Raw genomic sequence first — 26,914 nt, forward strand, 5'->3', positions numbered from 1 at the left:
GGGCATCAGTCCATATCAGAATTAGATTATCCACAGTGAACTGAGTTGGCTTTTTGCTGAAAATTACATAAAAAAGAGCTGACTCTGGGATAAATAAGAGACAAGTGAAGATCCAAACCTAATATGGACCTACTCTTGAAAAAATTGATGTAGAAATAGGTTAATTATTCATCTGATAGAAAATCCTTTCTACGCCTATGATGCATCATAGCTTGAAGAACTTCATGAATAAGGTAATTGAACATAAATATAATACGTCTCCATGAAGGATTTGAAAGGGACTAGGTGATCAAATCCTTACACAAACAACCATTTTGTTCTTGACTTTGTTGGGAAGGACGGCAAACCTCAGTATCAAATCAGATACCCCAAGTTATAGTCACTCGGGTGCTGCAACCCTTCTTGGAAATTTGATGATTGCTGAACCAAACCTCAGAAATTCGATGATTCCTAGCCAAATCATGGTTTTTTATAATGTAATAAGTTATTTAAATACATTAAAATAATAATTTTAAATTTTTAAAAATTTATTTTTAATATAAGTACATAAAAACAATCCAAAAATACTAAAATTTAAACATTAAAATAATACAAAAATACTAAAAAATTTATTCAAAGCGAATACAAAAATTTTAATTTTCTTACAAAAAAAAAAAAAAAAGGTTGAGAACACTTTATTGGAAAGTAGAATCACCAGCTAAACGGCCGGCCTTTGACATCAAATCAAGCAATAGTAGATCCTCTCATTATTCTTATAATCCTGTGCTATCTTTGCATGCACAACAAAACATATAAGAATGGGCCCATTCTGGCACTTCAAGGGCACAGTCACGGCCTTGCTATAATGATGTTCAAGGGTGCAATATGGACAAACAAACCCTCGATCATTCCGCGCCTATCAAGAGGGAGGATGATAATAAAAAGCCAAGCTACACCATCCTCGGTTTTTCATGAAAGAATAGCGACCCCCTTAACCGTCGTCGCACTCAGAATAATCGGAAGATGGCATTTGCACAAAGTGAGAAGGTATCCATGCAATCATACAACAGGAACCATCAAAGCAAATGAGCAATCGAGGTGACATATAAGTAACATGTTTGACATAAAAGTTTCTATTAAGTTCAAAACCAACAGAATCCACTTAAGTTTTTGCATAGAAATTGAAAGCACAAGACTACAAACTGGCACAAACTAGATCCTACATAACAAGATGGGGGCATAACTTGCAATCTAGTACTTGTGATAGTTAGTTCTGACTTATGATGGAAAAGGTGAGGCATATACTGAGACTGTCAGCCCAGCTCCCATCCAAATGACAAACCAATATGAGCCGAACGAGTTTGAATCATTCATCTGCTGCTGGTGATTGACTGCAACATTGGATCAGAATATTGGGTTAGAAAGATGAAAGAAACATGAAATTAAAACAAGTCATTAAGATAAAACACAGCATTAGATACATACCTGTGGTATCTCTCATGTCTAGGGCTTTCAACTCTTCCAATTGCACTGTCCCTCTTGTCAGGATTGGAGCTTGGGCTTCTCCATTGACCATTTTCAGGGCTAGACCCATCTCTTTCAGAGGGACTATGGCTGGAGGTACGGCCTTTGTCTGGGTTAGGCCTTTCTCTTCCATATGGACTACGGCTCGGGACACGACCATTTTCAGGGCTAAGCTTTTCTTCCCTTTGATAAGGACTATCACTAGGGCCATTACCATTGACAGGACTAGCCTTGTCCTTGCGGTAAGGACCACGGCTGGGGCCATGGCCATGGTCACTGCCAGCCCTCTCTCTCCTGGAAGGACTACGAGTTGAACCCCGGCCATAGTCAGGGCTAGCCCTATCTCTCCTATAGGGGCTAGGGCTGCGGCGACATCCAGAATCTGGGCTAACCCTCTCTTTGCGATAAGGACTAGGGCCATGGCCATAATCAGTGCTTCCCCTTTCTCTTCGGTAAGGACTTGGAGAACGCCTCCTATCATGTCCTCGCCTATCAGGTGACCTATCACGACTTCTATCAGGACTGTGTCCATCCTTCCTTTCACCATCATCTCGAGCAGCATATTCCACTGAAATAACTCGATACAGCAGCTTGCTGCATGACAAACAAAAGCATAAATCAACTAGTGAGCTACATCAAAACATGAAATCAGAAGGATCCACTCAAATCCAGCCCCAGATCTCTGGATTGTTTAAGTGTTTTTTAAACAGTAGGACAGGAAAATCATGATTGTACTACTGAGAAATAGCTAACAGTTCACATTTTCCAAAAACTAGGAAGAGCACCATTTACTGAAGAAACAGGGTAAGAGACGTGTAAGAGGATAAAGGAAAATCAACCTCATGTTTGTTGCATCCAGTGCTTTAGTGGCATCCTCCTGTGCTTCATACTGAACAAATGCAAAATTTCTTCTTATCCTTACACTCACTATCCTCCCATATGGCTCAAAGTGCCTCTCCAAATCCTTAGTCCTAGTATGATGAGGGTCAAAGTTGATAACAAATAAAGTCTTAGATGGCCTTGTGTTAGCAGATTTTCTTGATGAGCCACCAGGCTGTCTAGCCCCACGTTCTTGCTACAAATAGCAACAATTACAGCAAGTCAGCTCAAGTAAGATGCACCACTTGAGCACATTCATAACCTGGACCATTCAACATGTTACTACCTTTGTCCATTCAACATGAAGTCTGCGGCCCTTGCGACCAAATTCTACACGATCAAGTCCTCGAATTGCATCCTCAGCATCTCTCTCATCTTCCATATAAATAAAAGCAAATCCTGTATACAAGTACAGCAAAAAGACACTAAGTAAAATGTATAATAGTCATGTTCACTATAAAAGGAACAAGAACCCCTCCCTGAAAGGATTCTTTGATAATCAGATGGTATTTCTTGGTCAGCAGCACACAAAGCGCCTATACCCTTGAATACAATTTGGCAACCTACCTGAAATCTATAAACTAAGTGACCAGTAGAAATAGCAACAGACCTTGTGCGAGATGAACTAAATGATGTCAAGGAACTAGAATCCAAATGTGGATGTCTCATGGTGGGTCAATGAAAATAGAGAGCCTTCTCCATCTATTCTGCTGCCTCTGCTGTGAGGTCGACAATGTTTCAATATTGAAACATGTCTGGGATTGAAGGCTGGGCAAAAGTCATGAGAAATGAAAGGCAATGGTGTCTCAGAAAAATTGGCATGGTTCTGCCATTGCGGATGAGAGTAATTCTTCTTGAAAACAAGAAGATGCTTGTCACAGGAAAGGAACAGAATTCTGAACAGCCATCCATAAGCCGGGAAGAGTATATATTTCCCAAGACAATCCTGCGCCAAAGAAAATGTTGAGTATGGGGGTTTATGCTTCAAAAAAATACTTGTCTTTTTTCATTAATAAATCCTGAACCCCCACTAGAACTCAACAAAGGATGATAAGTGCCGCTGAGTCACAGTCTGCTGAATGTCCCAATCAAGCTGTTGCGTTACTGGTATGAAGGGAAAGGGCCACTCATAAGCATGGGAGTCTGGTCCCACTGGCTCGGCTGGTTGCTGACAGACTTTCCAATTAATTCCAGAACAATGTATGCATTATTTTTAAATGATGTTTTCCACATCCAGTTGGAAAGCATTAAACATTATTCTCTTATTAACTTTAAGATTAAATATGCTTTGTCTACAAAGATAAAAATCAATTATTCTCAAGATACAATTAAAACCTCTGGCAGATGAATGTCAACCATCTCTTGCCCTATCATTCGAGTTAAACATTTAAGAAATGGTTTAGTACATCTTCACTCACAACAAAAAACAAAGGCAGTGACAAGAGTTAACTCAACTAGCACCATGTCTACCCCTACCACTTATCAATCTGCACTCACGATGTGCTTTTATTCCATTCGAGTGGAATAAAATTGAATGCTACATCAACCAATACTATCATAACATCTATCAATTATATTATTAAGTTTTTTTTTCATATTAACAATATATATATATATATATATATATAAAAACCTTCTCAATAATTCATCCAAGAATTCATTGTTCATTATTAAACTTGAGTCCAAAAGGGAGAAACCTTTTCTTCATTGAAATCATCTCAAAAACTCTCTTCATATAACACCAAAAACTCCAAACCCTCACAATTCCTGCATTTATCAATTTTACTATCTACACGAAAGGCTGTTAAATAATCAGCCACATAACAGAACTTTTCAAGTAAGAAAAAAAAAAGCTACAACAAATGCTAATGGAAGCAACTTTACACAGACTTAATTAGTTAGTGAGGAAGGAACATAAACTTACCAGCTTTCATATCCACCCGTTCAACTCTCCCATATCGTTTGAATAGCCGTTCTAGCTCAGTCTGCCTTGCATCATACTCAAAGTTCCCACAAAAGATAGACCTCATTCTGCTTGACCACACACATTCAAATAAATGAGATAAAAAGAAAAGGAAAAGGAAAGGAAAGGAAAAAATAAAGTAGCTCAAGCTTTTGCTCCAATAAACAAAATATTACACGTCTAACATCAGTATTTTCCAATGGGTTCTTACAAAAACCTTCAATAATTCAAGTTATAATCTCAAAGTTTACATCTTTAAGTCTTAATCTCGTTATTTTTTCAAATAATCATGCCGCTGAATCAACTATGGCCTATGGGTTTTCATTATTTTACCCATAAAGCCTTTTTATTTTTATTTTGTTTTTGCAAGTTACACATTTTTAACGAGTTTCAGAGGCTATTTCGGCTCAACTAGGGTTCTTCAAGAAACCCTAAAAAAAAGTACCCAGTTTTTTTAATGAACAACCATCAACAACAGAACAGTTAAGAAATCTGAATCAGATCCATAAAATGAAACCTTAATAAACAGATCTACAAAAAATGGCAACCAGATCTAAAAAAAGATCAAATATTTAGTTTAGTTTCTAAGAAATAAAGCATCTTCTCGGGCTGTCTAGGGAACCAGAAGGAAAATTAATTGATTGATTTGATTCTGATTACCTGTTGAAAGCGGCGATTTAGTTGAGTTGAAGCTTTGATTGAAAACCTAATTTGAAAGAGTCAACAAAACAACTGCGTTTTGGTCTGTGAAAGAGAGATTTTTACTCCTGAGTTTTGACGATTACAACTTGGGAGTTGTGATAAATAGGAGGAAGATCCAGTGGGTTTTGTTTTAGAAAAAACGTCCCTATTGTTTTTGCCAATTTCGAAACAGTCCCTAAAAGTTTAAACAAAAGCAAGGAATAATTAAAAGTAAAGAAAACCCCAAGAAGATCTATAGTTTTTTTTTTTTTTTTTTTTTTGGTTTTTGAAAGCTGCATGTGCGATTTCATACTATTGGAGGTTATCAAATTAATTGAAATAGTTATATAAATTAATCTGAAATTAATCTAATTAATCAGTTTTTTAAGTTTATTGAATAATTTTATTAAACAAATTAATTAATTGGGTCAGTTCAGTTTCGATTTCAGATTTTACAAACCAAAAAAAAAAACTGATTTAAATCAAATTAAAACAATCAAATTGAACCAAATTAATAAAATTTATTATAAATTAAATTCTCATTAAATCAAAACCTATTAAAATAGCTTATTTAAAGGTTTATTAATTTAAATTAGATTTATTTAGTTTTAACAAATATAAAACCAAACCAATCTAATTATTTTAGTTATTTCATTCAGTTGGATTTGGTTCAAAAACCATATGATCCAAAGTGATACTCCCTATATATATATAGAATGATGATTTTATTTGATGTATCATAGTGGAGGCGATGTCTACAAACAACATAAATGTCGTTGTGATATTATAGTCATGATGTTGATAATTCTTATTTAAAAATGTGTTAGTCATAGAGATCATATGATTTTAAAATAGAATCCTATACTAATACAATATTTCATAAAGTTTGTTTTTTAAGTAGTTTTTATGGTTGTGATTTTAAAAAAATAAGTTTAAAAAAAGTGTGATTAGCTGTGGTTAGTTAGATTTAGATACGTGTTTGATAAAAATTATGGTTGAAGTTTATATTTAGTAAAAAACATGTATAAAATATTTTATGGAAATGTGGTTGTGGTTGCTTTTAAAGTATTTTTTACTTGAAAAGACATTAAAATAATAATTTTTATTATTTTTTAAAAAATTATTTTTAATATCAACGCATCAAAATTATCTGAAAACACAAAAAATTTATCAATTTGAAGCAAAGAAAAAAAGAAAAAAATTTTAATTTTTTTCAAAAGCGCTTTTGAAACGCAAAAACAAATAGGATTTTACGAAACTCGGTTAAAAAAATATGTAAAAACTACTATACAAAAACTGCGTTTCAAATTCAATTTTTTAGTGGACCCGGCAATACAAAATACAGTTTGATTTATTACCAAACATCTTACTGTTTATTTCATCGCAAACGCAAAAATTGATGGAAAACAAACGAAGCCGAAGAAAACAAATGGAAAATTAACACCCATATCAATGGACTTGATTGCAACGATTAGAGTTCAAATCCAAATTTTTGACATTTCCTTTTTTATTTCAGAAGAAAATCTTTTGAATCTCATGGTTTTATAACTCTTAGCAGGGTTTGTATTGGTTTATACTTCAAGATCAAAAATATTTAATAGACTCATATGTAAAAATAAATCAGTTGTCATGATATTATCCAATAAGTTTTTTTTATAATCATTAAGAATATATTAAAAAAGCCATAAAGCTAGTAATCAAAGTAAAATACAGGGACATGATAAAAAAAAAACAGACTTAAAAAAAAAATTAATCTACTACAACAAAAACAAAGAGATTATCTTAAATTTTTTATTACACCATAATTTGATGCCATCAAAAAATTTTAAGAGGTCATTTCTTGTATAAATAAAATTTAAATCAAGAGTATGCAATTAAATAACAACCCGATAAAGAATGATAGAAAAATAATTAAATTTTTATTATTTTAGAACATGAATAATAGAGATATGTACCATCCGTACTCAACTATCTCTTTTTTTCTTTTATAAGATAGTAACTAAAAGCTACAAACTATCCAATTTTTTTTATAATTTTGAGACATAATTGATTAAGAAGGTCAATTTTGCTAGCTACTTTCTTGCAATTTTTCTTTCTAACATCTCCTAATACAAACATGCATGTGTGAGTTTTGATTTTTTGAGTCATATGTATATCAAAAACTCGCACCATTAAGAGAAGGAATTCCTTGGGACAAATGAAAAGAAGAAAGAAAAATAATTCATGATTGGCTGGTTTTATTAATTATTTTAGAACAACAAGACTACATAAAGTTAGAAGGAATACAAGTGGAATGGCTAAAATATTGGCCTGAAGCTATATTGTCTTGTTCCAGCAAGAAATGGTTGAAGCTAGCTTCTACTTCATTTTCTTGAATTTGAGCAGGTTCTTGTGCAAGAGAATTGAGGACTGCAATTTCAGCTTTTGTTTTAGCTAGTTGGCTCTCTACACCGTGAATTTGTTGGTGTAGTAAAGAGATAATCCCTACACAACCATAGACAGGGTCCTGAGTTCTGCTTTGTGCCTCATAATACAAAGAGTTTGCTGCTTCAGCTCTTAAATGTGCTGGGAGTTGCTGGAATGACCAAAAGGAAAGCATAAGAAATTGCACTAGCTAGCGATTAAAAGCTGTGTCTAAGATATCAAAATCTGATCTGACTAAAGTCAACACGTGAAATAGTTTTCTAGGCTAATTATATTGTTGTGGTTTTTTACTTAATAATCATAATAATAAGAAGAAATTGGATTGTTAAAAATTATGTCCTCTCTATTTTATTCTCTCCCACGTACGTAGCTTGAATGCAAATGGTATGGAACTACTACATTTTAACGAATAATATTTTAGTTGAAGTGCTAGAAAGATTGAAAACATATATATGAGATAGATATGATATATATTTATCAAAGATAATTACGTACCTGGAGCATTTTTGCAACATTACTGGCGCCATAGATTCTGTGAACGCAAGCAAATCTTTGAGGATTATTAGAAGGAAAGTAAGGAGAGAAAATGCAATCTGAAGGACATCTCCTTCTCAAATACTTGCAAGCTGCACAACGACCAGAAATCATCCTGAAGAATCCAAAGAAAATCTAATGAAAAATAACCTTAACTATGCAAAGATTCTCTCAATCTTTTTTTGTTCTTGAACGAAAATCCAGTTGAGATTTCCAGTGTCCTAATGTTAAATATAAGAGAGCATCATGTCTGGAGGTAAAGTAGAAATAGAGATTTTCCAACGGCTACGTTTTTTGAAATTGAGGTTGAGGAAGGAAAGTTGACGAGATTGGAATTAGATTCTAAATTTTGGAGAGAATTAAGGATGGGAAAGAGTGGGATTATAATCAAAGGTTTTGTTTCCTCTTCCATTCATGCTTTTGCTTGCCAAAAATATAAGAGTCAAGGCATTTCCTTTTTATAGGAAAAATAATTATGATTGGAAAGTTTTGGGCTATAAAGTATTTCTTCAAGGCAATTGGTGCAAGCTGCATAATATAATTATGTATTGATAATGGAAAAAATAATTACTAGTTTGAGAATTTTCAAAATAATAAAAATAAAAATAAAAATAAAACAAGAATTTAAGGAGCAGCGCAGACACCTCACACGCATGCACATAACTTCTTTGCACAACGACCATGCACCCCCACTAATACACACATGCGCGTCTCCATGCATATAAATTCTTTGTGCATAGTAGAAAGAATCAACCTTTTTGGAGCATTAGAAATCAATAACAAACATCAATCTCTTTATCAATGGTATTTATTTGTTTTATTCACCTTGAGATTGCTCTCTATCATTATTTTAATTTACTATGAGATACTCAAACTCTATATACTATAAAGTATTTGTAATATTATTTTTATGCTTCACGAGGTAATGATATAACTAAAATCTATAAATATCTCTAATCACCGGATGAAACATAAAAAAACCATTTAAATACGTCCAAAAGCAACAACCAAACACAAAAACAAGTTCATGTTATAGAAAACATGCTCCACATACTTTTCTCCTTGATTTCTTATTCTGACAGGAGATTTATTTTGCAAGAGAGCTTGTAAACTCTTGATAAGTCCAGCCACTTCACCAGAAAGCCCACAGTTTTCACAACTTCATCCCCAAGTATTAAAATAGAGATTTGCAGGCCAGCTGTGTAGTTTAAGCTTTAAATTACAAAACGCAATGCAATGACTCACATACAGTCATGCAGAACATGTAACTCATGCCAGGTATGGATAAAAGGTTTTATAATATTTATTATAGATGTCCAGCAAGCATACTTGCATATTCATAAACTATATATGAAAACAACCACTAGAAATTAAACGAAGTCTTTGCATAGAAGATAAACACCAATGGCCAAGCCACGATCATACGGAATTAAAATATACTATGCTATACTATTTAGAACTTAATTTCTTATTCATGACTGGACTTCGATCCTTGCATAAGCTGTTACTCCCTCGAGAGGGAATCATTTTCCGAACAAAGACTCCAGTAAATCATCATCCCAAGCCTGAAATATTCGAAATAAAAATGTAATTATTAGGAATTAGCTACATTTAAACATTTTGTAATATCTTATCAATGAGTAATAGATACATGTATGAAGTTATATATGTGCTTGCATGCATGCTTTAGTGTGTGTGTGTGTGTGTGTGTGTGTGTGTGTTGTTGCTGTTGTTGACATGCCTGATTTCCTGTTGGCCCATTGTCAACTGGTTGAGGGTTATTGAGCTCAGAATCCACAAGGTCACCATTGCCATTTTGCTGCACGCACATGTATATATAAGTAGGAATATAAGAAAAGGGCTAGTTGTTAAATATTTTAAATGCAATTAAAAGTACTTAATTGTGCTTACTGGGAGTAGAATTTGTGTATTATGTACTTGCCTGATCAAAGTTTGGAAAATATCCATCCATTGAATTAGCATCGCTTCCGCAGATGGGGTTCATAGCTCCTTCTCCACTTTGAACCTACAAAGAATGATAATCCAAGAATTTTTGTTCGACGAAAAGATTACCAACTGGATAATATATAGCATATTATGCAAATGATTAGCCAAAAAAAAGGGGAATGATAAGCAAGACATATTCATGCCTGGCTAGAAGGTTGTTCATTCCGAGGAGTGTTGTCATCAATGTGAAGTGAGTTCAAGAAGTCCGGAGTCAGGAGTTCATGCAAGGGAGTGCTCATTTGAGCAACACCTTGTGGAAGCTGCATATATAGCAGGAATAAGATGATAATTTAATCAAGAAATTTTGTTGTCTAAGAGACAAAGAAGACTAAAAACAGTGATCTTTTAGAACCTGATAAGCAGGTGGATTGTTGGTAGGTTCCAAAAGCATGTCGCTAACATTCGGTTCACCTTCGCCAATCTGAGGCTGTTGATTAGAATTCCCACCCAAGATAGGAGGGCTGTTGTTCATGAGGCCAAACACAAAGTCATTTTGTCCTCCATTTCCAAGACCAAGCTGGTGCTGTGGTGGTGGTGGTGGCAGCAGCATTGGAGTACTATTCCCATGATAAACACTAGTGAATGGTGTTGGTGGGAAGAATTGGTTTGCACCCTCAAAACCAGCAGAAAAAGATCCCCTACGAGCCACATAATTTTCTGACGCTATATTAAACCCTATAGATGCAACGTTCATGTTGCCATTACGAGCCCAATTCATCAAGCAAGGATGACCACCATCACTAAAGCCATTTGATAGTTCATTCGTATTGAGTTGCATTTGGCCTGATCCAATGAGGCGTCCATCGGTAGTCACACGAATTCCAACATAATTATTGTTGGTGTTCAAGGAATTGTTGATGATTCCTATATCCCCAACTCCTGACCCGTAGTTGGTAGCCTGAATTCCAACAGCACCAAACCTGTTAATTAGTGGTGGGCTACCAAAATTCTGAAGATATGATCTTGCTTGATTTTGCGGATGGTACATTTGCATTGGCCTTGTACCATGAGTGAGGCCATTAGGGATCACACCTCCATAAGAAGGCATGTTTTCTCCAATACTATAGTTTGATTCCAGTCCTGATCTTATTTGGTTTGCCTGATTAGCAGAATTAGCATTGCCAAATAAACGAGACTGCCCGTATGGTGATTGAAGTATGGAGTTGTTGCTCGGAGCCTGTTGGTTTGGAGAATGCAAGTTCCTAAAACTGGAACCACCAAGAGCTGGAATGGTGTTCCCTCCAAGACCAGGTTGAATTGATGCTCTTGTTACTCGTTGGGAATATTCCTGCTGGACATTTTTGAACATCATAAAGGGTTGGCTAGGTGCAAAGTTTGTCCTAAGATCATCTCGTCCTGACAAGTTCTTCGATGAACAACCACCTCTCTCTGCAACCTTTTTAAGGAAGATTCGATACTTCTGTGAAATCATCAAGACATAATTGTGTCAGTGACAAGTTATTATAATAGCATAAAAATGTGATTAGTTAGTTTGGATGCATTATTTTTCTTCTTTCGAAGACTAGGAAAAGAAAGGTTAATTTATAGTCAATAACTATATGCCTTTAATATATATATATATATATATATATATATATATATATATATATATATATATATATATATATATCATGTATAAAATGTGAAGATGCTAGGGCAAGGATTTGGCATTCTTTTACCAATCGTTGGTTAACTTTTTATTTTTATTTTTCTGAATAGAGAATAAAAGAATAGATTATATACACACACACACACACACACGAGATTATCTAAAAAAAGGTAATCAATATTATAATCATATATGTATATATAATATAATATTCAAATCTTAGCATATATGGTGAAAACCAAAAATTAAAAAAAAATTAAACTCAATTGATTAATAGACATTGATCTACTTAATTAAGTGCATGAAATTTAGAAGTGAATGATTTTAGTATGAGAACTCATTTTCTTGCAAGCCCTAAAATAGTACCATAAATTATTTGAAAAATCTATTTCTTCTCCACTTATATGAAATAATATCAAAGAGCATGAGCAAAGCTAAATCGATCTATTGAGAAGCATGATTTAAGAGTGCTAAACTATGCGAACACAAACCTGTAAGTGACTGGCAATATTTTCTCTTGACAGCCCTCGCACACTCATGCATTCAAGAATTCTTTTTGGAACAGCCTCTACATAGATTTGAACGTACAAAGAAAAGCATCACAAATAAATTTGGCAAGTAAAAGGTCTTGTAGATGCAATAAAAAATATATATATAAAAAAAAAAACATTCAAAAAGATTCTGCTTACTGTCTAGCCCTATATGGTTTAAGGCCAGCAAAAACCGGTTGTGAAGTGAATTAGTCCAAACCACCTTAGGCTTTTTCGAGGCAGGCTGACTATCTACTTCTTGATCATCCTTTGTGCTCTTCCTTTCTTCCTTTCTTCCATTTTTTCTATAACGTTTTTCATCATTGATAGATGTTGCAGAGTTCACATCTTCAAGGGATAATCTCTCAACCAATGTAGAAGAATATGATGGTTCTCGAGAGCCTTCTATTTCCTTGATTGAAAGGGAGTTACCTGTTTTGATTGCAACTGCATAATGCCACACATTCTTGAGATCAACTTTGTTAGCTGGTTTCACTATATAAAACGCAGCACCACCCTCTAAACTTCTTGATATGACGTTCTTACTTTCATCTGAGGACATTACTGCATTAGAAATGATACAGAAATCAGAAAAGCTTCGACAAAAAAAATAAATAAATAGAAAATCTAATTTAAAGATCAATAATGCAAGGAATACATTAGTGAATAACTTTGCAATAAATTAACAAGGTGTGATTTATATAGTAATTAATTATATAGATAATGAGTTCAAATCTTATAATATTTTTAAAAATGTTAAATATAAAAAAAAATGAATAAAAACTTCAAAAATATACGAGTTGAGTTTTATCTTGTCATATTTTTCTAATATTTAACATTATATTACTCTTTTTAGTGTTATTTTATATATATATATATATATATATATATATATATATATATATTTTGTTATTTAACAATATATTTCCAATTATTTTATTGCAAGTCTAACATTTTAAATTAAATTATTAATAAAATTGAAGATAATTTGAGTTTTAGCTTTAGATTCAACCGATCGAATCTATATATATATATATATATTTACATAGATATATTATTTTTCATGTCAGTTTTAGATTTAATATCGAATCTATCTATATATAAATTGAATCTAGTATCAATCGAATTTATATATATATATATATAAAGGTGTTTTATACATAGACATATGTTCATCCCATGTCATAAACGAAGAAGAGGTAAAGTACTACACTTACTAATCACAGGAAGCTTGAATTCTTCTTCCACTTGTTTTTGTAGTTCCATGCCATTCATCTCAGGCATATGGAGGTCAGACACAACTAAGTCAAATAAACCCTTTTTCAGTCGAAGAATTGATAAAGCATCAAATGGTTTCTTGACTGTGACCACAATAAGTTCTAGGTTGCGATTGTCTGTCAACAAAGAAGACAACATTATAAGATAAATCGTTAATTACAAATTTAATATCAAATTAGAAAATTCAATGATTTTAATAATTTTTCTCTCGTCTTTATCAGTTATAGTTCTCAAATACTTTGTTAAATCAAGACATCAAAAGATAAAACAAGCATCATGTAAGAATAATATTCATAAATGATACTATAGAAAGGCTAACGATTTAAGAAAGAAAAAAAGGCTCAAATAAATAGAAAAAGAAAAACTACTTTTGTAAGGGCTAAAGATTTAGTTTCATGCTTTAATTTTAAAGATGAAGGAAAAAAGAGATTGAATTATTTTTTTTTTAAATAAATCTTGATTATTGACCTTACTTTTCGAGAGAGAAAAAAATCAAATATTAATTCTTAAGCAAAAAAATAAGAGGTCAAAGGAAAAAAAAACCATTTTCACTGGTATTAGATACAAAGGAGGAGTAGAATGAGTATGAAAACCCTAACTCCATACTGCTTCAAATTTAATGGCTGAAAAACCATGCATGCAATGACAAATTATCCAATTGTTAACCATATGTGAGTTTTGAAATTTAAAAAAAACAAAACAAAACAATACAAGTATAAGATCTAGCAGAAAACAAGAGAAAAGAATGAAAGGATAATGATAATAATGATTAAAAATAACAAAAAAATAAAACCAATCTCTAAGTTTGTAGAAACCATTCATATAATGCAAGATTCACAAAGGAGAAACATCAATTAAAAAAATTGACCGTGAAAATATGATTTAAATTTTGACTTGTTAGTGATATAGATGGATCGAAAAATGGCTGAAATGGAAAAGGATCCTCTCTTTTTAAAAAAAAATGGAAAAAGATCCTTGGTATTGTAGAAATAAAGAAAAACATGCATTCATATCAAGCCTCATCAATTCATTGGCCGTATGATATTAGGAAAAAATAAAAGAAAATTAGATTCAATTGATCTAGAAATCAAGATATAAGGTTGAGAAAACAAATCTAAGAAATTATTGATGAAAATGGCATAAACTGCTTGGAACCATGGACCATGAGAACATGAAATCCACACTAGAATTAAAGACATGGCAAGCAGTACCAAGATCTCACTCATATACCTTTATAGCTAACTGTTTTCAGCGTTGCTGAAACAACAGAAAGAGATGTAGAATCATCATCTACAATTAAAATATGGATTTTCGGAAGGGAGGAGCTTAGGGCATTGGAAGACTGAGTGGATGCCATTGTTTCTCAAGCTAGCTATGTTGTGAATGTATTAAGACCTGAGTGGGGGATTTTATAGTGTCGAGGAGCAAGAGCAGTTAGGAGTGAGTACAAAAGATGTTCTACACTTGTCTCTCTCGATTGTTTATATAAGGCATGTAGTGGGGCAATGCTGCTTATATAAAATCTAAATTTTTTTTATTTTTCTAAATTTTTCCCCTTCAAATCTCATTCATGTCACTGTATATTTTTAGAAGACAAAAGAGGAAGAAAAATAGATAACTTGTATAAAGACAATGTGGTGGATTAGACCACTGAATTGAACCTAATTAATATTGAAATCTAGTGTGAAATTAACATTCAATGTAATTTGCCAAAAATAATAGATTCTTATAAAAGAGTTCTTTCTCTAGAGGATTTCTCGGTCTTTCATTTAAAATTTTCTTTCTTTTCGTTTTATTCCCATGTAGGGATTATGAGAATATAAAATTAAATTGTTTTTTTTTATTAATGATTTATCTTGTGTTTGAATAACGAAGAAAAAAAATCTAGAATTAAGATGATAGGAAAATATGATTAGTTAATTATAGAATAGTTGCTAAGATTGAAAAATCAACGAATAACTTATAGTGTGAGTGTTTAAGTGTAGTAAATTCTATTTTGAATGCGTCTTAAAGCGTGTTTCACTTTAGAAAATATTAAATTGATTTTTTTTAATATATTTTTGATGATTTTTATGTGTTGATGTAAAAAATTTTAAAAACAAATCTAAAAAAATTATTTTAATATATTTTCAAGCAAAAATACTTTTAAAAAAATACTCTTTACTTTTCTCAACCATGTTTAAAAAAAGAAAAGATTGGAAACAAGTCCAATTACACTATATCAGTAACATCAGAATCTAAGCATCATTCATTGCGTGTTTCCTGTCTTTGTTTGTCCAGGGATGAATGCCTTCAGCTCCGTGAATGACTTCGGCGAATCAGATTCATTAAACATATTATAACGAACTTTCTTTATATATATAATGATCGATTGATTTATTAATAAAACAGTTATTCAGATAATGGCCAGGAAAAACACAATAAATTTAAAAAAAAACTAAAAAAAGAAAATATTGGAAACAAGTCCAATTACAGTATATCAGTAACATCAAAATCTAAGCATCATTCATTGCGTGTTTCCTGTCTTTGTTTGTCTAGAGATGAATGCTTCCAGCTCCGTGAATGACTTCAGCGAATCAGGTTCATTAAACATATTATAACGAACTTTATATATGTATATAATGATCGATTGATTTATTAATAAAACAGTTATTCAGATAATGACCGGGAAAAACATATTAAATTTATAAAAAACTAAAACAAGAAAAGATTGGAAACAAGTCTAATTACGGTATATCAGTAACATTAGAATCTAAGCATCATTCATTGTGTATTTCCTATCTTTGTTTATCCAGAGATGAATGTCTTCAGCTCCGTGAATGACATCAACGAATCAAATTCATTAAACATATTATAACGAACTTTTTTTATATGTATAATGATCAATTGATTTATTAATGAAACAGTCATTCAAATAATGACCGGGAAAAACACAATAAATTTAAAAAAAACTAAAAAAAGAAAAGATTGGAAACAAGTCTAAATACAATATATCAATAACATCAGAATCTAAGCATCATTCATTGCGTGTTTCATGTCTTTGTTTGTACAGAGATGAACGCCTTCAGCTCCGTGAATGACTTCGGCGAATCAGGTTCATTAAACATATTATAACGAACTTTCTTTTTATATATAATGACCGATTGATTTATTAATAAAACAGTCATTCAGATAATGGCCGGGAAAAACACAATAAATTTAAAGAAAACTAAAAAAAGAAAAGATTGGAAACAAGTCCAATTACAGTATATCAGTAACATTAGAATCTAAGCATCATTCATTACGTGTTTCTTGTCTTTGTTTGTCCAGAGATGAATGCTTTCAACTCCGTGAATGACGTCGGCAAATCAGATTCATTAAACATATTATAACAAACTTTCTTTTTATATATAATGATCAATTGATTTATTAATGAAACAGTCATTCAGATAATGGCCGGGAAAAACACAATAAATTTAAAGAAAACTAAAAAAAGAAAAGATTGGAAACAAGTCCAATTACAGTATATCAGTAACATTAGAATCTAAGCATCATTCATTACGTGTTTCTTGTCTTTGTTTGTCCAGAGATGAATGCTTTCAACTCCGTGAATGACGTCGGCAAATCAGATTCATTAAACATATTATAACAAACTTTCTTTTTATATATAATGATCAATTGATTTATTAATGAAACAGTCATTCAGATAATGGCCGGGAAAAACACAATAAATTTAAAAAAAAAACTAAAAAAAGAAAAGATTGGAAACAAGTCTAATTACAGTATATCAGTAACATCAAAATCTAAGCATCATTCATTGTGTGTTTCCTGACTTTGTTTGTCCAGAGATGAATGTCTTCATCTTCGTGAATGATATCAACGAATCAGATTCATTAAACATATTATAATGAACTTTTTTTTTATATATAATGATCAATTGATTTATTAATGAAACAGTAATTTAGATAATGACCTGGAAAAACACAATAAATTTAAAAAAACTAAAAAAAAAAGATTAGAAACAAATCTAAATACAGTATATCAGTAACATCAGAATTTAAACATCATTCATTACGTGTTTTTTATTTATGTTTGTTCAAATATAAATGTCTTCAGCTCCGTGAATGACGTGAGTTCTTGTGTATGAAAAATTTAGCTAGCTAACCTTTATATAAAAAGATACACAATGAAGAATCAAGTCAAAGACTGTATTCCAATCGACTATTTTGACGTTAAAAACAACTTAATTACGTGTGAGCCAAATTCCCTAAGCTACTCCAAAAGACAAGGCCTACCAAAATTTCTTTTGCATCTTTCCAGTTGCAAGCGCCCGTCATTCATATAGTAGATTATCTATTACAACGAACTTATAATCATGGAAAAAACATCACGAAATATTAAGATTAACAATTGACATTTTAGCATTTAAAACTAACGATATTAAGGGTTTAAATTCAATATTATTCTTAAAGCAACATGTAAGAATTCTTAAAAAAAAAATTAATAATAATAATAATAATAATAATAATATTATTATTATTATTATTATTATTATTGTTTAGAATTGTTATTATCCTTGTTTACTCTTAATATTTCTTATAAAGAATAGAAGGAAAAGAACAAATTAAATGCCCTCACTTTTGACCTTCCCAGTTATACACACAATACTAGTTGGCAAAAAATTTAAAAAAAAAAATTACCATTTTCTGAAGGAGTTTCTGTTTTAGTTAAATAATACATAGTTTGTATTTGATTAATGTTCCAAAACATGAGAGATTGAAGCGTGTTCGGTTGGTAAAACAAAAAAAATATATAAAATAAGTTTTTTTAAAATAATTTTAGAATTTATATTTGTTTTTTCTAGAAAGACATATCATATCTATTTTATTTATTTTTTCTCGAGATTCTAACCATGCAACAGTCTCAGGAGACAAGTGTGTGCAGAAACTGCATGCCATTTGGTGGGCTAATTTGAGGATTCTTTATAAAAAGATGGACCTAAATTGGCATGTTATCATTTAAGAGCTGCCCACTCCCTGGCAAAAAGACTTGCATTTCTGTTCTCATATATCTGGTTTCCCAGGTCTCCAAATCCACAGTAATCACCAGAGAAACCAGGCTCTCCCTCCTGCCAGTGGTTTTGCTTTTGCATGACAGATTGAAGGTGGCATCATCTCGTCCCCGCTGCCCATCGCTCGTTATCTTCTAGTCCTTTTATAGTCAATGGAGAATCTCTTACGCTGTAGATTTAAGAGAATTGGCTTTTAGCCCATAAAGAAAACGCGACGTTCCTTCGTTGCTAATCCAAGCATGCATGAGAAAGATGCAAAATGAATAGAGCCCAGAATCTGCCATTTGTTGTTTGGGATGGCTATTTTGAGTTAATTGCATTTATGTTTCCAAAAAGTACAAACACAGTTCATTGGCTAAGATTCTGTTTGTTTGCAGGAAAGTTGTTTCTTTTAAAAAATAAATTTCAAAGAAAGTGAATTCATAAAAAGTGAATTCTAGAAAAGTATTTTTCGATATTTAGTAGTGTTATGAAAAATGAACTGGAAAACACTTTCCAGTGTTTGGTTATGTTATGTAAAATGAATTGGAAAATAATTTATTAATGAATTAATTTTTTTTTCAAGTTTATCTAATATATATAAAATATTTAATATAAATATTTAATCACTTACAATAAAAGAATGAAATTTAAAAAGTATAATAATGAATTTTTTTTATTATAATATATATTCATACATAGCTTATTTTATAAATTCAGTTATGTGATTTACTTTTTCAGTTTTTTTTTTTCAAAATTTCTCATGATCAGGATGCTTTCATTCATTAACAAGTTGTTTAGTAACCGATTTTTTTATTATAATTGAATTCAATTATAATATTCAATTTGAATTTTATTAATAAATAAATTATATTTACATGCTTTTTTAAAATAAAATTTAATTAGTTTTGTTTTCTATATTATATTACAACATTGAAGTAATCTTAGACTTAATTCAGTACTCCATACCACAATAAGTTACAATAATCTTAGATTTTTAAAACAATTGTAAAGGAAGTTTCATTGGCTTTGTGTAAGGAACGACCATCATGTGTTGCGGGTTTGTTTCGTATAAAATATTTTATATTTATTTTTTATAAAAAAATTAATCAACATAAAATATTTTTATGAACAATAATTTAATTATAATATCATTTAATAATTTCAATTATTATCATCATCGCCACTGCCGTTTCATTACTCCACCACCAACTTTATTATTATTGTTGCCATCCCATCACCTCTATTCATTTCACTACTATCATTATCACTTTTCACTATCTTCATTTTCACTTCATTATCATTAGAACTACTTCATCATTATAACACATAGTAATCACTAGCTTAGATGCTCATGCTTTGCAGGTCCAAACTATTTTTTATGTGAAAAGTGATGCTTAAGTATTGAAATAGAATAAAAATATATAAAAAACCAATAACAACAAGTGCCTTCCATAATAAAAACAAGTGATAGTGAAGAATAAAATGATATAACGAAAGCTTATTTTTTATTAATAGGAGTTACCGCATGTGTTGTGTGTTCTTTTTTGGTTTTGCATTCCAAATAAAGGTTAGTCAAATTTTGAATTTTTTTTACTTAAAATTAATTTTTTGTATGTTTTTGAATTGTTTTGATGTGCTAATATCAAAAATAATTTTTTCTTTAAAAAAATTATTTTAAAATATTTTCGAATGAAAAGTATTTTGAAAAATAACCATTACTATATTTATAAACACCCTTTTAAACTACTCCTAAAAGGTCTGTACAGAGTGCAAAGATAAAATGTAGAGATTAAATACTTGATTAAATTTCTAAAATTTATGTGTTTATCAATAAAAATTATCCTTGAATCAGTTTTCATGTACCAAAATATAAAATTAATCACTCGTTTTTTTCATGAAAAGATATATCACTTTTTTAATCAGGAAAAAAACTAATGATTAATGGCATTCTTTTAAATGAATTTCGAACAATTTAGTCTAGCTCGAAGAATTACTTAAATACTCTAAAAGAAAAGAATTGAGGTTTCTTTACTATTTATATAAACGGTAAAAAACGTTAATATATAGTTTTATTCATGCCATACCAATTTTATGTCGTAGCTAAGTTGGTTGGCACATGCAGGACTGTGGAGGTCGCGGGTTCGAGCATTGTTTTATACATAAATTTTCTAAATTGTGACAGATCCACATGTGGTTTTGTTTTTTTTTTTCAGAAAAAATAGAGGGTAGATTTCTAAATTGTGTGTAGCAAAGTGTGGTTGTGGTTGTTTTTTAAAGTATATTTTGTGCTGAAATGCATTAAAATGATGTTTTTTTTATTTTTAAAAAATTATTTTTGAGATCAGTACATCAAAACGATTCAAAACACACAAAAAATAATTTTTAGCAAAAAAAATTAATTTTTTTTAGAATACAGTTTACACCACATTCCCAAACGGTGTTGCGAACAATATGCCCTCTCTCTTCCTTTTTTTTCCCCAAAAAAGCCCTCTTAGAAAAAAAAACTTAAATAGAGCAAGTAAAGGTGCATGTGTTCCTACTCCTTGGCCAGATGCTAAGCCTGGCTTTTTTTATTTTTTTTTCTTTTTATTTTTTTGGTTTTTTCAGATTTTTCAGATTAGCTTTCTTTAATTTTGATATAATTTTTAAATACTATTATAAGTTTTATTTGAATTTTAATAATATTTTTTTAATTATTATGTATATGATATGAAACTAATAATAAATTGTCCATGAAAACTAGATTCAAATTGTTTTTTTATTTTTATAATTTTTAAATAGATTTCAAGTTGATTTTATTATATTTATGATTTTTTTAGCTTTCAATCACATATAAAATATGGACATATTATTTTGACTATTTTGTTAATTTGTTGTAACAATCAAAAAATGTTTTTTTTATTGGAAACAATTATTCCAATTAAAAATCTTATATTTATTAAGATAAACGAGAGATTTATTAATAAGAAAATTTATATTGGTAAAAAATAATCAAAACATATATCTTTTTGGGTTTAATAACAATGCTAAAAAAATCTATAGTGAACCTTTTAGTTGTTCATATAATTGCCACAGCAGAATGCCAATGGCAGTGTCTCTAACCAAGCTCTTAACAAGACCAGCAACAAAGCCATTAGACCCATCATCGCCTGATGACCTCCTTCCTGCGAGGTCTCGAAACCGCAGGTTTCCCTGATCTGATATCAATGCATATATTACACCATTCATATGACCTTTTCCTATCACCCCCACCACTCTTTTGCCGTTGTTCACAGCTTTGCTTCGTTTTAGAGACCATGCAAGATACTAAACAAACACCAAAATGTCACTTGGTGAGAAGGCTAATCATATGGCCACAATGGAAATCAAGAATGGAACGTTTCTCCTACGTTATGCATGAAATTGAAGCCTAAGATCAGGAACTTTTGAGTTGTTTTTCAGCTTGAAAATGCTTACAGTGTCTCGTTCGTGTATGAGAGGCTGCAGGAGTGATGGATATGAAAAGCTGAGCTGCTCGTAGAGCTGAAAGGTTCTATCATCTGTGCTTGATGCCTGCAATGGAGGATAGAAACAGGAAAGTGATGCTATATCTAAGCATTTGGGTGAAATTAGTCACATTTTCAGAATGCGGCAAGGCTTGGATTTCACTGACAGGGTCCACTTAAAACATTGGGAGAGGAAAGAAATGTTAGCTGCTCTAAGAAAGGAGACAAAATCATGAAGGGAATAGAAATTGTAGTGTTGCATATATGGCAGGAATTCCTGACAGCACGGTTCCAGCCTTCTGGTTATTGAGCAACAGGAACAGGCTAAAACTAGAGGCAGAACAGAACCGAATTCATGAAAAAATTGTGGTAGATCATTTAGATTTCTATTGCTCATGTATCATCAATAACAAAATCTGAACAGGAATTTCAGCAGATATAGGGAAACATAGAAATAACATTATTACAAATGATATTAGTAGAAGTAAAAAACCTTGAAATTGTTCTTAGATATATCAGATGATGAGGTAATTCCGCGAACAACTGCAATCACTAAACTCAGCTTCTCCCTCCATTTCAGAGAATTCCAAGCCCTTTCAAGCTGCGACAACCAAAAAAACATAAAGAAATGAACAATTTATATGTTTATTTAAAACATTACAGCAGATACAAGTTGATATCCCACTAAACAAAGGCCACAAGAATCAAGCTCACGAATCGAAATGTGCATACAGTTATTTCAATTGGCCTGTCCCCCAAGACTATTTGAGCACCGATTTCTTCAGCCACTTTTCGAGCAGCTCGGAACTGCAATTTGTAAGAAACTTCATAACTTGAGATTCAACAGTTTTCCAGTTCTGCAAGTTTGCACATAATAATTAATCATGCTCAACTACCTCATCTCCGAAAGGCCGGTTGACATCAGAAGAAATCTTTGATGAGAAAAGGGCCAAAAGTAGACGCAATGCTAAAGCTGTTTGACCTCCTGCAGTGGGCATAAACATCAAGTAATTTATCTTCACAGGCAAACAATATAAACCAAACTAGTTCTAATTAATTCTTACCCAAGTTTATGCTACGGCCGACAGCTCCAAAAAAGCCAGTGCCACTCAAAGAGAACATGCTTGATCTTAACTGTTGGCCAACCTCACCTTCATCGGAAATGTACATAATTCCAGCTCTGCAAATAAACTCTGCAATAAGTGAAATTACAATATTGTTTGATGATAAATAACTCCATAAAGATATCCACAGCTTGGAAACATTGCTATCAAAATATTTCCATAAAAAAACATAAATTTAACTCCAAGAAAAATAAAAAAACTTGCCTGCTTCTACATAGCTCAACTACAACATTATCAGGCTTAACAGCCCTGACCACTCTCTCCACTTCAGCAGCAGATTGACTAGAAATATGAGTAGTCCCAACCAACCATATTGCTTCTGGCTCAACAAACTCAGTCCTCCAGGAAGGTACAGGACCAAAAATTTTCTTCTCAATCAACAGCAAGGTGCCATCATTAGCCAAGTCAAGCAATTCAGGGTAGGTTCTTGAAATTGTGGCTCTAGATTCCTGCAAAATCTCCGACCTGAAATCAAAGTCTGGTGGTGGAGGTTTGATTGAAACCTTTAAGGGTTTGGTAGGTTTTGTTGTGAGGATATGTGGGTTATTAGAGAAGATAGGGAATGGGATTTTTAGCAGAGTTTCCATGGATTCAGTAAGTGGCAAAAGCTATGTAGTTCAGTGCTTCAGTTCATGTGCTCATGGTTTAGATAAGGTAACTTACTTTAACGGTCACTAAAGGTAGGAGTCTTTCTGGGCAAACCTCATTAAAGGCCTCAAATTTGAAGGGCAGTCTCGTTTACTTCCTAATCTATTTTTCATCTCAATTAAGTTCTCAACGTATCAATGAATTTTCAATCAATTCCTTTCTTCATTTTAATTTTATTAACAAAATTAATATGTAGTTACGTGAAATTCATATGATTTTTTTCCATAAAAAACCAGCAAATTATCTAAGATCCATGTTTTAAATAACATAAAATTCACTTGATAGACCAAACTATATAAAGAAATACATAGCCCTTATGTATTTTTATATAGTTTGTTCTATCACATTTAAATTCATAAGTTCTTAATGAAATAAAGAAAAATCACATGATTTTTACACGACTACTTAACTATCATGTTAACTTAAACTAACAGAAAGTTTTGATTGAAAATCTATTAATATGTGAGAGATATATTCAAGACCAAAAATAGATTTAAAATCTAACTGAGATTACTCATTAATGAGATATTTTTTAAGGTTTTTCATTTTTTTTAAAATAAAAAATAGCCTATATTACATATAGTAACTATCATAGTTATAAAAACCAATCAGAAAAAAACCTAAATTAGAAGTCAATAGTGTCAACTTGGAATGATTTTTTTTTAAGGATTAAAATGATATTATTTTAAGAAAAAAAATCAATGAGTTAGTGACCTAGTTTTGAATGAATTTTACTTTGGTCAATCAAAATCAAATTATGAAGGAATTTGAGTTTTTTTATCGGATTAAACCTAATTTTTTCTAACGTAAACTAATTCAGGTCCTAAATTAGTCGAATCTCGATCAATATTTGCTGAGCTAGTCCGAGTTTTATAATTAAAATATCTATATTTCATTTACAAGGATTACAATTTGATCCTATAGACAAATATTCATTCCAATCTTTCATGAAACAAGAAGGGGGGGGGGGGGGTTGATAACTTAGCCTGATAGGAATAGGAATAGAATAAGGATAGATTTTCAGATATTGAATGGTATTTACTCGCCTTTCAACCTGCTTCCAACCTCACTAGCTAAAGATTTTTTTTTTATCTATTTTATATATACATCATCAAATTATTATATTTCATTACAAATATAAATTTATATTATACATGGATATTAATTAAAAAAAAAAAAAGTAGTTCAAATCCTAAACCTAGAAAGGACCCAAAACCAATGTAGTAGGCTTATGGCCCAACTCAAAAAACTTTGCAAACTTTGAGGCCCAAATAGTTGACCAATATGGTTACGAGACTAGAGAAGGGAGGACGTCTCTCTCTTCTTTCAACTCTATAAAATTTTGTTGTATGATAAGAGACTTGTTTATATCTCGAGATAAAAAAAATTAAAAATAGTAGAGACATGTATTTTTTATTTTAAGATGATAAAAAATCATTTTAAAATTATTTTAATGATAAATTTAATTTAAATTTTTATCCCCATACCTCCAATCAAATATATTTTCTTACTTTTTGTATTTATTTCACTTATCTTAAAACATTAACCAAACTTAATCTAACTGCTTTGGTTTTTCAGACTAAATGTATTTTAAAAATCATTTTCAGACACATAGCTATAGCTATTGTATTAATATGAATCCTAAATATTTTCCAAGTATGAGTTTGCTAAGACATTAAAAGGAAAATTCTGAGTGAAGATCTAAACTAGAGGTTCCTATAAAGAAAGTGTTGAGATTTAAAGTATAATATCAAGCAGATTTGAGACAAAACCATGGATTTAGATTTAAAGTATAATCTGTTGAGATTCTTTGGTGCTCAAACTCAAATTTGTTTCTTAAATCATCCAATTTTAATTAAGATGCATGCATTTGTCAACTTAATACTACAAGTTTGATTTTTATTTTTTATTTCTTGGGGGCCCAATCAATTGAATCTGATTAAGAATTCTAATTTGACCAAATAATACATCCTTTTAAATGGGCTTAATGTGAATGCTGCCGTAGCCATTGACTCTTTTCCCGTGTTCCATTCAAAGCCGTCTTCAAAAACTTTGCGAATGAGGAAAAAATCTAGCAGACCGGCGCAGCAAAAAGAACATTGCATTATCAAACCATGTAAGAGAAATAACTTTTGATGATAAAGTTTTGTGGAAAAAAGCTATAAAATTTGACTTGATCTCAAGAATTCTCCATTGATCAAGGATGAACAAGCTTAAGAAAGTCATAGTCGGCAAGATCACACCCTTTTTGGGTTAGTCATCTACTCTTAGTTCCATCTCATGAATTTTACCCCTCTACTCTCTACTGTGTGCTGATGTGAGCCTCATGCTAAGTGCTCTCAGAAAACTATATATGTGCTAGATCTTACCTTATATTCATTCAAATCAAGATTTCCAATGTTCTTTTGTCTTAATTTCCAAAAATCATAATTTTTTTTAATTTCCATTAGTAATGATTTTTTTTTTTTTTACGGAATTTGAGACAGACAGGTATCAAATGTTTAGAGAAATAAGGAGTCGAGTGATGATACCAGAGCAAAAAATAGTACAAGGATCAAACAAAGGCAAGAAAGAAATTAGCAGGGTAAAAAAAAGGACTAGTCTCCTCTCTCTCTCTCTCTCTCTCTGAAAATGATAAAAACTTATTGTGATGTCGATTACAAGCATAAAATCTTTCGACCCCATCCCTGTGAGGGTGCTGCTGCTGCTGCGTGTGGACCAGACCACGTTAATGGAAAATAGATTTCAGAACTTCCTTATATTTACTGTCCTAACTTTTTGAAACAATCTAATGTAATTCCCTGTCCCAAGTTTTCTATACATCAAGGTGTATTTGGCTTTCTTGTAGTTTCTGTGATTGCGGAAAAGATTGCGGTCTGTCTTCATTAAACATACACTTTTAAATCTAAATCTATGATTATGCAAAACATAGTGTTACACTGTACCATAGCACAAGAATTAACAGAACGGAAACCTCTTCAAGCCAGCTTATGTGTGTGCGTGGTTGGAGCCAACTTGTTCATATATATTAGCCAGGTGGATTGAGTAAGGGTGAGTAAAGGCCTTAAGGTGAATTCTCTGGTAGAATAGCTGGGAATGAAAAAGCTTTTTCTGATAGTTGATGGGTCACCAAATTAACTAGCATGATGAAGAGATTGTCCCAGAAAAGCTAATTTGCTAAAACGCACTACCATCACCGCCACCACAGATTTTGTAA

General features: G+C 31.6%; 4 protein-coding genes and 1 long non-coding RNA gene across 7 annotated transcripts; 1 reads left to right on the forward strand and 4 right to left on the reverse strand.

The window, feature by feature from the left end:
• Window positions 1–1,057: 1,057 nt before the first annotated feature.
• On the reverse strand, window positions 1,058–5,173 carry LOC7482121 (serine/arginine-rich splicing factor RS40). 2 transcript variants are annotated; one of them, XM_024582644.2, is made up of 7 exons: window positions 5,006–5,117; window positions 4,307–4,413; window positions 2,993–3,328; window positions 2,669–2,781; window positions 2,343–2,578; window positions 1,465–2,097; window positions 1,058–1,370 (listed from the first exon to the last, which is right to left on the reverse strand). In XM_024582644.2, exons 4-7 carry the CDS (start codon window positions 2,762–2,764, stop codon window positions 1,346–1,348), a joined length of 990 nt encoding a protein of 329 aa, XP_024438412.1. In that variant the 5' UTR covers window positions 2,765–2,781; window positions 2,993–3,328; window positions 4,307–4,413; window positions 5,006–5,117; the 3' UTR covers window positions 1,058–1,345. The 2 variants fall into 2 exon arrangements, with proteins under 2 accessions (XP_024438412.1, XP_002318257.2); XM_002318221.4 differs by lacking the exon at window positions 2,993–3,328 and having other exon boundaries at window positions 5,006–5,173.
• Window positions 5,174–7,289: 2,116 nt separating this feature from the next.
• Window positions 7,290–8,098, reverse strand: LOC7482120 (LOB domain-containing protein 24). The gene is made up of 2 exons (XM_002318220.2): window positions 7,946–8,098; window positions 7,290–7,601 (listed from the first exon to the last, which is right to left on the reverse strand). The coding sequence occupies exons 1-2, from the start codon at window positions 8,096–8,098 to the stop codon at window positions 7,290–7,292; spliced, it is 465 nt and encodes a 154-aa protein (XP_002318256.2).
• A 1,409-nt stretch (window positions 8,099–9,507) lies between these two features.
• On the reverse strand, window positions 9,508–14,765 carry LOC7482119 (putative two-component response regulator ARR21). The gene is made up of 9 exons (XM_002318219.3): window positions 14,639–14,765; window positions 13,348–13,524; window positions 12,290–12,694; window positions 12,092–12,168; window positions 10,344–11,411; window positions 10,135–10,251; window positions 9,927–10,010; window positions 9,726–9,803; window positions 9,508–9,549 (listed from the first exon to the last, which is right to left on the reverse strand). Exons 1-9 carry the CDS (start codon window positions 14,763–14,765, stop codon window positions 9,508–9,510), a joined length of 2,175 nt encoding a protein of 724 aa, XP_002318255.3.
• Window positions 14,766–21,395: 6,630 nt separating this feature from the next.
• Window positions 21,396–23,719, reverse strand: LOC7482118 (uncharacterized). 2 transcript variants are annotated; one of them, XM_002318217.4, is made up of 7 exons: window positions 23,254–23,719; window positions 22,990–23,105; window positions 22,822–22,910; window positions 22,658–22,732; window positions 22,419–22,526; window positions 21,897–21,992; window positions 21,396–21,746 (listed from the first exon to the last, which is right to left on the reverse strand). In XM_002318217.4, the coding sequence occupies exons 1-7, from the start codon at window positions 23,634–23,636 to the stop codon at window positions 21,477–21,479; spliced, it is 1,137 nt and encodes a 378-aa protein (XP_002318253.4). In that variant the 5' UTR covers window positions 23,637–23,719; the 3' UTR covers window positions 21,396–21,476. The 2 variants fall into 2 exon arrangements, with proteins under 2 accessions (XP_002318253.4, XP_024437990.2); XM_024582222.2 differs by having other exon boundaries at window positions 22,990–23,118; window positions 23,254–23,402.
• A 2,078-nt stretch (window positions 23,720–25,797) lies between these two features.
• Window positions 25,798–26,624, forward strand: LOC127904069 (uncharacterized). Its single transcript, XR_008056896.1, has 2 exons — window positions 25,798–25,949; window positions 26,184–26,624. It is a non-coding gene; the product is annotated as an uncharacterized LOC127904069 (long non-coding RNA).
• The last annotated feature ends 290 nt before the right edge of the window (window positions 26,625–26,914 follow it).

The sequence above is a fragment of the Populus trichocarpa genome, chromosome 12 (assembly GCF_000002775.5).
Source record: "Populus trichocarpa isolate Nisqually-1 chromosome 12, P.trichocarpa_v4.1, whole genome shotgun sequence".
In the NCBI taxonomy this organism is placed as follows: Eukaryota; Viridiplantae; Streptophyta; class Magnoliopsida; order Malpighiales; family Salicaceae; genus Populus; species Populus trichocarpa.